Source organism: Paramisgurnus dabryanus, chromosome 8 (genome assembly GCF_030506205.2).
Source record: "Paramisgurnus dabryanus chromosome 8, PD_genome_1.1, whole genome shotgun sequence".
NCBI classification, from domain to species: Eukaryota; Metazoa; Chordata; class Actinopteri; order Cypriniformes; family Cobitidae; genus Paramisgurnus; species Paramisgurnus dabryanus.
In genome coordinates, this window is record NC_133344.1 from 30,807,265 (window position 1) to 30,819,599 (window position 12,335).

At 40.5% G+C, this 12,335-nt stretch overlaps 1 protein-coding gene across 1 annotated transcript; it reads right to left on the reverse strand.

The window, feature by feature from the left end:
• Window positions 1-279: 279 nt before the first annotated feature.
• Window positions 280-10,745, reverse strand: LOC135770484 (TRPM8 channel-associated factor homolog). Its single transcript, XM_065280169.2, has 8 exons — window positions 10,665-10,745; window positions 4,998-5,720; window positions 3,914-4,902; window positions 3,685-3,779; window positions 3,352-3,565; window positions 2,983-3,222; window positions 817-1,154; window positions 280-652 (listed from the first exon to the last, which is right to left on the reverse strand). Exons 2-8 carry the CDS (start codon window positions 5,612-5,614, stop codon window positions 410-412), a joined length of 2,736 nt encoding a protein of 911 aa, XP_065136241.1. The 5' UTR covers window positions 5,615-5,720; window positions 10,665-10,745; the 3' UTR covers window positions 280-409.
• Between the last annotated feature and the right edge of the window lie 1,590 nt (window positions 10,746-12,335).

Genomic DNA, 12,335 nt, shown 5'->3' on the forward strand with positions numbered 1-12,335 from the left:
CGTGTGTTGCCCGTCATGTCAACATATGTGTTTGTTGCATCATGTGAACAATGTGCATCATGCGTCTTGTCAAAATAAATGCGTGCTGACCACGCGTCAAAAGGGTTTATGATAAAGGAGACATTCACGTTGAAAACTGGCAAGACACTCAATTTGGCAAACGCGAGTGTCTCTGTTATCATTAACCCTTTAGACGAGTCTGTAGCAGGCATTTATTTTTGACAAGACGCAAGATGCACATGGTTCACATGACGCGGCAAACACATGACGGGCTCAGTACATGTTGTGACGAGCCTCGCATTGTGCGCCTTTGAAAAAGAAGTCACTGGCTATCAACCCATATCAATCTACTCTTATGTCTTATTTTTATCAGATTTTTCATTGTAATTTTACAGCTCTCTCAGGTGTCTTATTCATACTGCTTCATAGGATGATCGCTCCATTTGGGGAGATGAGAGATCTTCTGTTCAGTGCTGGGCTCGATCGGCCAACCCCAGGCTTTGAAGAATGACGACAGATTCATTTTCACCACCTTGGAGAAGGTCTCACCGTACAGATTCATCTTGCCTGTGTTGTTATTGGGCACTCCAGTCATGTCATGATAGGCAGCAAAAACCTTCTTGAAAGCATCCCAGCCAAATTTGTCTTGAAGCTTAAAAAATATGAAGTGTGTATATGATTATGAATACAGTGATGATAAAATAATAATTTATTTATTTTCAATAATTTTCTTTCATTATATAAAATGAGTTGTTTCCTTAGTGATGTATAGAAAAACAACTTCAACATGTTTAACATTGTACAGTCTGTTCCTACCTGCATATACGTCTCCAGTGCTGTCCACATGGTCCATTTTTTCAAATCCCTGCCACCTTTGACATAATCTCTGGCACGATCCTGGCGGTTTTTTAGGGTCATGCCTTCGCGAGCAGAAGCCCTGTTGACACCAAGCACCTCCTCATGCACATACACTGACCACAGGTTGCAGGTGCACTCAGTTGTGTGTGGAGGAAATTCCCAAACTCCACGCTGCTGGTTATGACCAAGCTCATGTATAAATCCCCACAAATCACTTTTATTGGCTTTCTCTGGATTAATTAGTTCTGGGGCGGAGGTGGAGTGCATCATGATGGGATATCCAGCATGCATAAAGCCTGGGGATGAAAATGAGCAGTGGGTTTTGTGATGTGTCTGATAGAATACTATAAATGTATTTTACTCAAAACTGTTCACACTATGTCTTCATCAGAATACAGAAGAAGATTATTAAATGTTTTTCGTTTAGACAGATTCAATACAATGACAGAACATTTCTGAGTCACATAAAAATTAATGTCTTACTTAGATATTTATACTGAAAAACAATCAAAAATAGAAATAATTACTAAATTTAGACATTTAGTTGGCAAGCAAAGTGGCTTAAGAAATTAAGTCTTGTTTATTGAAATAAATCAAGAGGATAATACTTAAAATATTTAGGTAAAAAAATCTGCAAGAAAAACAAACTTAAATTTAGTTTATTGAAATAAGTTTAAACTGGAAGTTTGTTTCTTATCCCAATGGCAGATATTTTTATTTATTTTTAGCCTAAACCTTATAAATTTCATATGCTTTCAGTAAACAAAACTTAAAATATTAAGCCATTTCGCTTACCAAATAAATGTCTTTCAATTTCAGAATTTTTAGATATTTATACCGGAAAACAAGTCAATAATAAAAAGTAAGACATTAATTTTTTGCCAAAAAGTGGGCATGGCTTACTCTTAATTTTTCAAGTACCGTGAAAGTATTTGATAAACCCTGTAATCTTGCTGTAATGTTACAGTATAATCATGGTGATACTTTAATATTTCATCTTGCATTGACGACATATCTTACCATGTTTTCCGGACTATAAGTCGCTCTGCAGTATAAGTCGCATCAGTTAAAAATGAGTTTTAAATAGGAAAAACATATATAAGTCGCACTGGACTATACATCGTGTTTATTTAGAAAATGATTTCACAAAATCCAAGCTGAAGAACAGATATTTAATTGGAAAGGCAAGTTATTCAACTAAACAATAGCACAGAACAGCTGCTTTAATAGGTGTCTGTACTATGTTATGTTAAAGTAAAATAAAAAGTTATTTACGCGATACACAATAGCATACAGAACATACCTGGGAGGCTTAATAGGCTAAATTAACACGACAAGCCAACTCAAGTTCAAAAAGGTCCCGAAGTCATTCTGAATCACTGAATACATTGAATTACATAAATACAGGAATAGCATAGAGCTGACTTTCGCGGCTGTAGACGGTAATGGTTTTTCTTGGTTCATATGAAATAATTTTGATGTATAAGTCGCACCTGACTATAAGTTCCAGTACCCGCCAAACTATGAAAAAAGTGTGACTTAAAGTCTGGAAAATAATATATGGTACGTCATTTACACTAGCAGACAAGTTCCCTGTTGTAAATAGTGATGTGCTTCTGGACGTAGCCCAAGTAATGCAAGAAAGGTATGGTTTTACCTAAGGTTTTTATTCCCTATAACACATGAAAAGTTATGAATGATTTTTTGTTGCCAATATTAAACTTTAAATGAAATTCTAAACATGGGTTTGGGAGGAGCCTTAACATTCAGGCAAACATCACTAAAAGTGTATATAAGGCAGACTCCATGCCTGCGTGCAGCCTTTTTTCCAACATCCCTCCTCTTTCCCATGTCCCCCTTAACTACTTTCTTTCTTCCTCTGTTTTGTTGCAGGACATTGAACCTGGGGCTCAAGCTCTCAGGTTTGCTCTCTCTGAAAGTTTAGAGCTCCCTTCGAGAACAGCTAGCCAAATTTGTTTACGATTAATAAAAAAAATGGAATGAGCAGGCGAACTCTTGAAATTGAGTCATATGGACTGCTATTGAATTTAAGCCACCTGACCAGATATTCAATAAATTGTCAAATTGAAGTCAAACTGGGATATATTTAACAGCATCTCATACCGGCAGAGATCTGAACATCTGCAACAAATCGCTCCTTGCGGGGGAACTTGTGAGGTATTGCTGCCAGGTCAGCTATGCCTTTCATTATTGCATCCCAATATTTTGCCACCTCATTAGGACGATCCAGATTCCGTATCACACTTGACTCTAATGTGATGATGATATTCTCAAACTCAAGCTCTGCCCAGGGGGCTGGCGCCTGACGGATCCCACCGACCCAGTCCGCTACACTCGTCTTTCCTGAAGGGAAAAACCCAGTTAGCTTTCCAAATTTTACCATAACTTTACTTTGATATCTTCTGAATATGAATCTTAAGTTTCAAAATCTCAATGTAATGTTTATTGTGATTATTGATTGAACATTCTTACCAGACTTAAAGTATGGAGCTTTTACTGCAGTCTGCACCACAATTTCCACCCCATCCACTTTGGTGTTGGGAGGTGCAATTAGGTAGATGAGCCCTCCCCATAGATTACAGATTTGAACCATGTTTTTGTCCAAGGGAAAACACTCACAGACCACAGGAGCTCGTCTCAAAACATCTGCAGCCGAAATGTTATCTGTCTGGCAACCGATCTGGACCTACAAACAGTTGGAAACATGCTGTCATCATCCTACTGATTTGATTAACAAAATTAGCAATATATGGTATTAGACTGGACACATCAAAGTAATGTACTTGAGGGTATAAATTCGATTACCTTCCAGTTTTTCCCAATGAGCTCTGGGGGTATTATCATGTGTGTCCTCATACCAGGAGAAAGATACAAGCCTGTGCTTATCCATTCTTCAGAGCCTAAAACAACAAGTGATGTGCTGTTTAACATGTCATAACAACTCTTATGTGTAACAGGTTAATTCCTGCTTCTTGCTAACTTCAACAAAAGGAAATACAATTTTACCCTACATTTAAAAGAAAAACTTTCATACCACCAGTGTCGGCGCTGATACGAACTCTTGCATCAGACACAGTGGGCAGGGCAGGTCTTTCCTTAATGATGTATGGCAGGAGGGCATCAGGGTCAGAAATGGTTTTGTACAGTTCAGTCCCGATTTGGAGCATCAGGAAGTCTTTGGGAGTTTCAACTGGGCACTTACTGCACACCTGTGGAACACCGATCTTCTTCACCATGTCGGTTAAAAGAGTTACCACTGAATTATAAGAAGCACAGTCATGTGTACACATACAAAGGTAGCTTGCACAATCATTGCCAAGTTGTTTCAGGGAACCCTCTACATGGGGAGGAAGTTTTTGCCCCTTGGTTAAGTGCTTTCCAAAGTATCTAAGTACATTACGAAAGTGGTACACATCTTTAAAGCCCTCTTTGATTTCTGGGGCTTTGTATAATCCTCCATTCACAGTGCTGCCCAAAATACACACTCCCATCTTGTTAAGAATGCGATTTCCTGGGTATTCAGTCATCCTTCTGCGGCCAGGGTTTATCTTCGCCCAATGCCAGGCATGACCTCCGATCAGAAGGCCACTACCTTCAGCGACAAAATTTTTGATCTTTTCACACTCGGCATCACTGTAGGAAGTGCAGACGTGGACGCTGAGATCTTCTCTGAAATTAGTTAACTGGCAGTTCAGACTGGATTTGCTCAGTATCTTTTGGGCTCCTGTGAGACTTGGTATAATGCCAATAACGCCTTTACGCCCCTCATCAAGCCAGTTAATAGCATTAATCAGGAAAGTGGACAGAGATCCACGGCCCAGGAAACCTTCGTGGGTTACCACAATTACCCGTCCTTGTCCATAGTAGGCACCGGCAATGAATGTTTGTCCAGTTGGAGTGACTGCAATAGGAAATGCTAATGGTCCATGCACCGTCAGCTCAGATGCCAATGAACCTTGGATGTCAAACTGAGGCACACCTTTCAGCAGGAATTCTAGCTCATTTTTAAAATCCTTAACGATTCTGAAAAAATTACAATAAAATTGTTACGAGAAATAGTTTGACAAATGTGTTTTCGAAAATAAGTATGTCAAAGCTAAAATGTCTGCTGAACTTACGCTACAGCAAGCCAACTAGACGGAATATTTGTAGAAACGGGAAATACGCCACGTTCTCCTGGGTGTTCTGTAAAGTAAATTCCTGCGACACTGCAAACCTTGTTTCCAGGGAAGTTCAGAAAAACATTCTCATTTGGATGAGTATTAGCCCAGTTCCATGCTTGGCCAGCAATAATCAAACCACCCCCAGCTTTGAGAAAAGCAATCAAATTCTTTGCACATTCATCAACGTTGTAAGCATCTGTGATATATGCAGCCAATCCCTGACGAAAATCTCCAAGCTCGGTGCTGATAGATGAATTTCGCAAGTTATCAGCTACAGATCTTAATTTTTTCTGAATCCCTACAATGCTGGCATCACCGGTACATGGCATGAGCCACATCAGGGCATTCTCTATCAGGCTGGGGAAACGGCTCAAGTAGCCTTCATGTCCCAACACCACCACACGTCCCTGACCGTAACGAGATGCAGCCATCAGAACTTGACCTCTTGGATTCATGGCAAGTGGAAAGGCATGGTCACCGATCAGCACAAGATCACTAGGCACCGCATTTCCTTGGAGATCAAGCTCCTTCAGACCAGACATGATGGTGCAGTAGTCATTTTCACACGCCATGATGCTTCAGTTATCTTGAGTTGGTCAAAACCTTTTTCACTCTTAGTTTGCAGATGCTGAGTACTTGATTTGTCCAACCAGAATTTGTGCAATGACCCAGAGTTTTCTACACAAAGACAAAGAAAATAACAAATATATTTTTTATTAGATTTTACCTAAATATGCAGTAGAAAACTAAATCCAGGCTCAGTATGTCTTAATATGCATGAAGAAATTAAATTTATGTAATGGTACTTTCTAATTCCTAATTTTAATTGTCTTTAGGGTCAGTGTACCCTTTAAGCCCACTTTCAACTTTGATCTCAAAGAGAAAATCATAAAAAGAGAAAATCATATTTTATGCTGCTTCTTATTTTAAGCAGTCCAGTGATTTGTTGGTTCCTTGACATTTTTGTGCAATTCAATCACATTCGTCAATGTTGAGTTAGCTCCATTGTGTGCACGCTCTCTTAGTAGACCTCACACAAAGACACACCAAAACTTTGGTGTTTTAGGACGCTTCACAAATAAACTTAACTTTATTAAACTAATAAACTTTAATAAACTCAACTAAAATTAATATTTTTTATATTTTATGAATCTTGCTTTTTTCTTATAAATCATGTGAATATCTATAACAAACACCAAAACTTAGATTTGGTGGGCTTAATGGATACACTTGCGTTGTAGGTTAGGTATGTACAATCCTTAATCAAACAGACTCACCTTTGTGATCTACAGTATGTAAAGAAAAGGTAGCACTTGTTCTAACAAGTTCTAACAGAGTGAAGGTGCGAGACACGCAGGTGTAATGATAACACAGTGAACGCCGCGAAGCCACCCTCTCCTTGGGACTCAGTCATGAAGCCAACGCTGAAGCGGTCTCAAATGGAGCAGCCGCGGCTGCTACCATATACTCCAGGAGCTTCTGAAATTGTTTCAGCGGGACTGTGCTCTTGAATGTATTCAGGCAAGTCAGTATGACTGTACACGCACATCTGTTAGACGTGCTGTTAAATCTACCGAGTCCAGTTCCATACCGAGAAAAGAGATCCTCTGCACAGTGCAAAGTTTGCTCTTTTCCCAGTTGACCTGAAGACCCAAACGAGCAAGGTGTTTTAGAGTTTCTGTGTCTCTGTGAGCGCGCAGCGTCCGACGTGATTGAGCGACGTAATTAGGAGACAATCATCTAGATACTTCGAGAATGCGCACACCTTTCTCTCTCAGGGGTTTTAACTCCCCTTCCACTACTTTGGTGAATATACGGGGCAATGTGAGGACTTTGTACTGGTATGCTCACCCCTTGAATGCAAAGCGGAGAAACGGCCGCAAGCCGCCGCTTTCTTGGGTACAAAAAAGTAAGGTCTGTAAAACTCTGACCTAATCTCAGCTGGAGGGACCGGCTCAATCGCGTCCATCGCCAGTAGGACGGAGATCTCCGCACAAAATACATGTGCATCGGTAGCTCTCATCACAGTGAAACAAACGGCAGAAAATTTTGGGGGGTGCCAGAAAACTGTATCCCATAGCCGAGACGAATCGTTCGTGAAAGCCAACACGACGGGTTGGGAAGCTGTCTCCACGCCTCCAGATATCATGCGAGAGGGACTAAGGGCACGATCGGTGTACCTGCGGCGCGTGGAGCGGAGGTGATCGCCGGTGTGTGCGTTTAGGCCACATTAACAGCAGTGTTGTGTGATGTAACACTCACCTGAGTCCACTGAGGGGAGGATGAGCAGGTGAGACTTTGTTAGGGTCTCAAGATGCTTGATCCACTCGCTGGCAAAGGAGGAGGGGAAGGACCATGGGTTATGAGCTCGTTCATAGCTCAGCGACTCCTCTAGAGAGCTGGAGGCAGATGATGAGGTTATGAGCACGTGTGCGTCTCCAGCACTCCTGTAAAGAGCCGGAGGATGAGAAAGGGTTACGAACCCACTCGAAACTCCAGAAATCTTCTGAAGACCTAGGGATGAAGGAGGAATTTGCTCTGTTCGTGGTCATGGGTGCCGGCTAAAAGCCACTGGCATGGAGCGCCAGGTCAATAGCTGCACAGAGATCAGAAAAAATCCCTGTGTCATGAGCTTCCTCGTGCAGGTCTCTCAGAGCCTTAGCCTGATAAACCTACAGCAACGCCATAGCGTGCAAGGGAGAAGCTGCCTCCCCCAAGCCCCTTAAGCAGACCCCATCATCAACGATAGAGCTGACGACAAACTGCAGACTCGTGAGGGAGGGTCTGCTGTTCCCTGGGATACCAGCGCAACCCTTTAGAGGCTCTGCTGTCGAGACAGGTGAGGGTAGATGGCTGATGCGGTTGGTTCTGGGAGGAAAACAGAATTTTCCACAACCTTATCATGCACCTCGGGAAAGAAAGGCACAGGGGGTGAGGGCTGAAAAGCCTGAGCACCCCCGAAGTACCAATCATCGAGGCGGGACAGTTTGGGTGGGGGAGGTTGAGTCCACATCAAGCCGACCACCACCGCTGCCCGAGGGAGCATGGCCGCCATCTTGGGGTCAAACACTGGCTCCGCAACCCTAACTGCAAGAGGGAGCGGATCCTAGTCAGCGTCCAATGCTGCGACAGACACAGAATCTTCGTGAGGACCAATAGCGGATGAAAGCATCATAGAGCAGGTGCCACCCATCTCTAACGGCATCTCTGACTGCGGATCAGGGTGCTGAGAGCCACTGGATGAACCAGCAGACCGATTCAGCACCTTTATACGGAGAACAACTTTCCAGAGTTTTGCCACCGGACCGCATGAGATTTCACATCCAGAGCTAGAACACGGACGAAAAGTCATCTTTTAAAATTACACAAATTCAACCCGTGGTGCTTTTTTAGTGGAAATCACTCTTTGTGCTATGCTAAGATGATGAAGCACAGAGGGAGAGGCAATGCAAACACTTAAGTTTAAACTGAGAAATCAAAGAGGTGGAAAAACCGCGAGCCTCTGCTGCAGTGCTGTCTGTCCAACCAACGTCAGGTAAGCAGTGAAATTCTGAGATGATCTGCCGGCTTTCAAACCAAATAAAGCTGATTTGGTATTATGCACCTGCTGCTTATATGCGCACCTTTTGTTAGTTTCTCGAAGTAGATAGGTCCCTGCGAAGCGGTTCCCAATTCATCGGCCACAAAGTGACGTCATAGTGACTGACTGAAAGGGAACCACACAGATGCAGATGTCACAACAATCTATCAGTTAATGGCAACCTAAAAGACGGAGATGAGCCGAAGGCTGCTGCTCTTTTTCATATGAGGTTTAAAGGGGATTGAAGCAATCAAGGATTTGTGCACAGAGAAATTGCAAACAATTTTTAAGGGGACTGTGCAAACATAAAAACATATTATTTGTGCCTCTTGTGCTAATTTCTATGCATTATAAAATCTATGTTTCAAATGAACAATAAAAACATTTGTGACAATGCAAAGTAGTAAGTTGCCAGTTTAAGTTTGGGTATTGCAGTATTTTACTTACTGTTGAGAAGTATACCTTACCGAAAAAAAAAAAATTATAGTGCACTGATTGTATTAAATGGAAATACTACTATACATGGTTATACCATGGTATTTTTAGTGTTTTGATACATATATTCTGGTCATCAAACAAATCAAAACTAACTATGTGTTCATGTTTTATTATTTTTTTGGGATCTTCAAAACTGATAATGTTTATCCAGTATTAGTTACTGTGTATGTTAATTTAGTTATAATCTCCAAGAAGGCTTTTAACAAAATAATAGGGCGGTTAAGCGCAAAAATCAATCACTTTGTGATAAACGCTTAAAAATTGGCAGGAAGGCTCACAAAGGGGGTCAGATTTGAGACCGTAGGTGCTCGAAATTTGGCCCCTGGGAAAATTGATTAAAAGCTGCCAGAACAACTGCCAGATTCAACAGCTGCCACTATTACTAAAGAACTAAAGAATATGTCAAATTATATAATAAACTGTCTATTTTTTAAGTTACTTCCAGTACATCAGAAGACTCTAATGAGGTTATTTATTAAAGGCGGAGTCCATGATGTTTGAAAGCCAATGTTGATATTTGAAATCACCTAAACAAACACGCCCCTACCCCAATAGAATCTGGACCTTCTGTTGATAGACCCGCCCCACACATACGCAACCCGGCATTTGATTTGATTTGATTGGCTATAAGTGTGTTTTGGTAGTCGGCCCGTCTCCTTTTCCAAACCGTTTTTCAAACATCGTGGACTCCGCCTTTAACTCTGTGGGAGACTTGTACTATACATTGTAAATACTATAATACTTTTGTGATATATAAGACAATTTGTTAAAAATGTTGAAAATTAATGAGCAGAGATGTGCATAAACATGCAGAAAATACCTGTATGACTGAAGGATCTCTGAGATCAGATTATAAGTGTGATAAATGCTACAAACACTTTTCTTGCTGTCACTTCTTTCTTTATAAAGGTCTTTGTATTATGAAAAAGAGTCTTGTCTTGGATTTAAACGTGACAAGTTTATAGTCCAGACTCGTTCTGGCAACATTTGCATTTCCAACTCAAGATATTTAATGGCCCGTCCAACATAATAAAAACTTGAAAATGTTAGAGAGAGAGAGAGAGAGAGAGAGAGAGAGAGAGAGAGAGAGAGAGAGAGAGAGAGACATAATTGATCCATCTTATAATTACAGGTGAGTTTTTTCTCTTATACAGGCTATTAAAAATTAGTGGATTCCCTTTGATGCAATTGATTTCAACTTTTGGAATCACCTCTCGATTCCCAACACCCCAGAATCGATTGTTTTTTTTTAATAGATTCCCAGCCCTTTGAGTTAGACCTGAGAAACAAATGCAACTCTGACAATCGGTAAGTGATTTTGTTGTTGAATTTAATAAAAACTATCTTGTCCCTGCGCAAACACATTTAAAATATTAACTTGTAATACACACAGACTGTGCAAAACACAAATTTTAGCTAAAACTTAAAACAATAAATCAAAAGTAACATGCATCCAGCACACAAAAAAACCCATCTTCCATTAAGTCTACTAGGACTTTAAGTTAGGTAGATGGTTAATGATATCTTGTGTCAGCTGTACTCACCTGTGAATGGAGATGCAGTGTAAACTCTGGAGATCGGGTGGAGTTGCTAATGGTCGTGCGCTTATATTTGGTTGAGGTCCTGATTAAAAAAAAAAACACAGACAAGAAGTGCCCAAGGCATCAGGGTTAATTTTACAGTAACATCACATTACATTCATCCCAGACAAGTGCATACATGCCATGCTTGTGTACTGTATACAGTAGTTATAAAGACTAACTGGAGCATTTAAAATCAAACTTGTGGCCAACTATGCAAAACAAACAGTTTTAGTTGCACAGATAAATAATCAGAATTACATCTGACAATGACAAATATAGCTGCAAGCAGCAATTACAGGGTCAAGCCCATTAAAGGGATAGTTCACCCAAAAATGAAAATTCTGTCATCATTTACTCACTCTCATGTTATTACAAACCCGCATAAATTTCTTTGTTCTGATGAACACAAAGATATTTTGAGCAGTGTTTGTAACCAAACCGTTTGTGGACCCCATTCACTTCCATAGTAGGAAAAAAGAATACTATGGAAGTGAATGGGGTCCACGGACAGTTTCATTACAAACATTTCTCAAAATAGCTTCCTTTGTGTTCATCAGAACAAAGAAATGTATACAGGTTTATAACAACATATAAGTAAATGATGACACAATTTTCATTTTTGGGTGAACTATCCCTTAAAGGGCACAAAAGAAATTAAGGTAGTAAAATTTGTCTGGGCCATTTGTGGCCCACATAAGTGTTTTAATTCTGGCCCAGACATAACGAACCTTGGATGGATTTGGGATAAAACTATTGCCCATGCTCTATTGCAAATACAAATAATAAGTGTGACCGGGATTGGTTCATAAATTGTTACATGGCTAAATCGACAGTGGAGACCACATCTACATGTTTGTGCTCTTTGCCACAAAAGAGTAGTCATATTCAAACACAACAATAAAATGGTGCAAATGACTGATATGTTTTATTTGTAATACTTACAAATAATTTTTATTTGTAAAACTTAGCAGAGGTGGGTAGAGTACCCAAAATCTGTACTCAAGTAAAAGTACAAGTACTTATACAAAAATGTACTCCAGTAAAAGTAAAAGTATCAATCTAATTATTTACTTGAGTAAGAGTAAAAAAGTATTAGATGAAAAAACTACTCAAGTAGTTAGTTACTCGTTACTTCCGATCTGATAAAGAAGTAGCGCAAAAGCACTGGATTAGTATGCCATACAGACCCGTTTGCCACTGAACCTGCATTAACGACGACAGTGTGGCCTCCAGCCTTAGTCAAACGGGTTGGTATGTATGGTCGGGTTGCGTTTTTCGCGCTTTCGTGTGTCTTGTGAATAATATGCCATACATACCCGTTTGCCACTGAACCTGCATTAACGACGACAGTGGGGCTTCTGGCCTTAGTCAAACGGGTTAGCACGTATGGTCGGGTTGCGATGTTTTTGCCGTTTTCTCCTGGTCCTGTAAATGGTATACAATATAGACCCGTTTGCCACTGAACCTGCATTAACGACGACAGTGGGGCTTTAGGCCTTAGTCAAACGGGTCGACAGGTTTCCTTTTTCTCTTAAAGATCGGAAGGTGACCCTTATTTACCATATATACCCTTGCATTGGGCCCCCAATTTGCTAAATCCTCAACTGTGAATAATATAATTATGCCGCAATA

Excerpts from the sequence above, each read along its gene's own strand:
- LOC135770484 (XM_065280169.2), bottom strand. The coding sequence starts at position 5,614 with ATGGCGTGTGAAAATGACTACTGCACCATCATGTCTGGTCTGAAGGAG. Across the intron at positions 3,566-3,684 it reads TCATTGGGAAAAACTGGAAG|GTCCAGATCGGTTGCCAGAC; the intron begins GTAATCGAATTT and ends AACTGTTTGTAG. Across the intron at positions 1,155-2,982 it reads AGATGTTCAGATCTCTGCCG|GCTTTATGCATGCTGGATAT; the intron begins GTATGAGATGCT and ends TTTCATCCCCAG.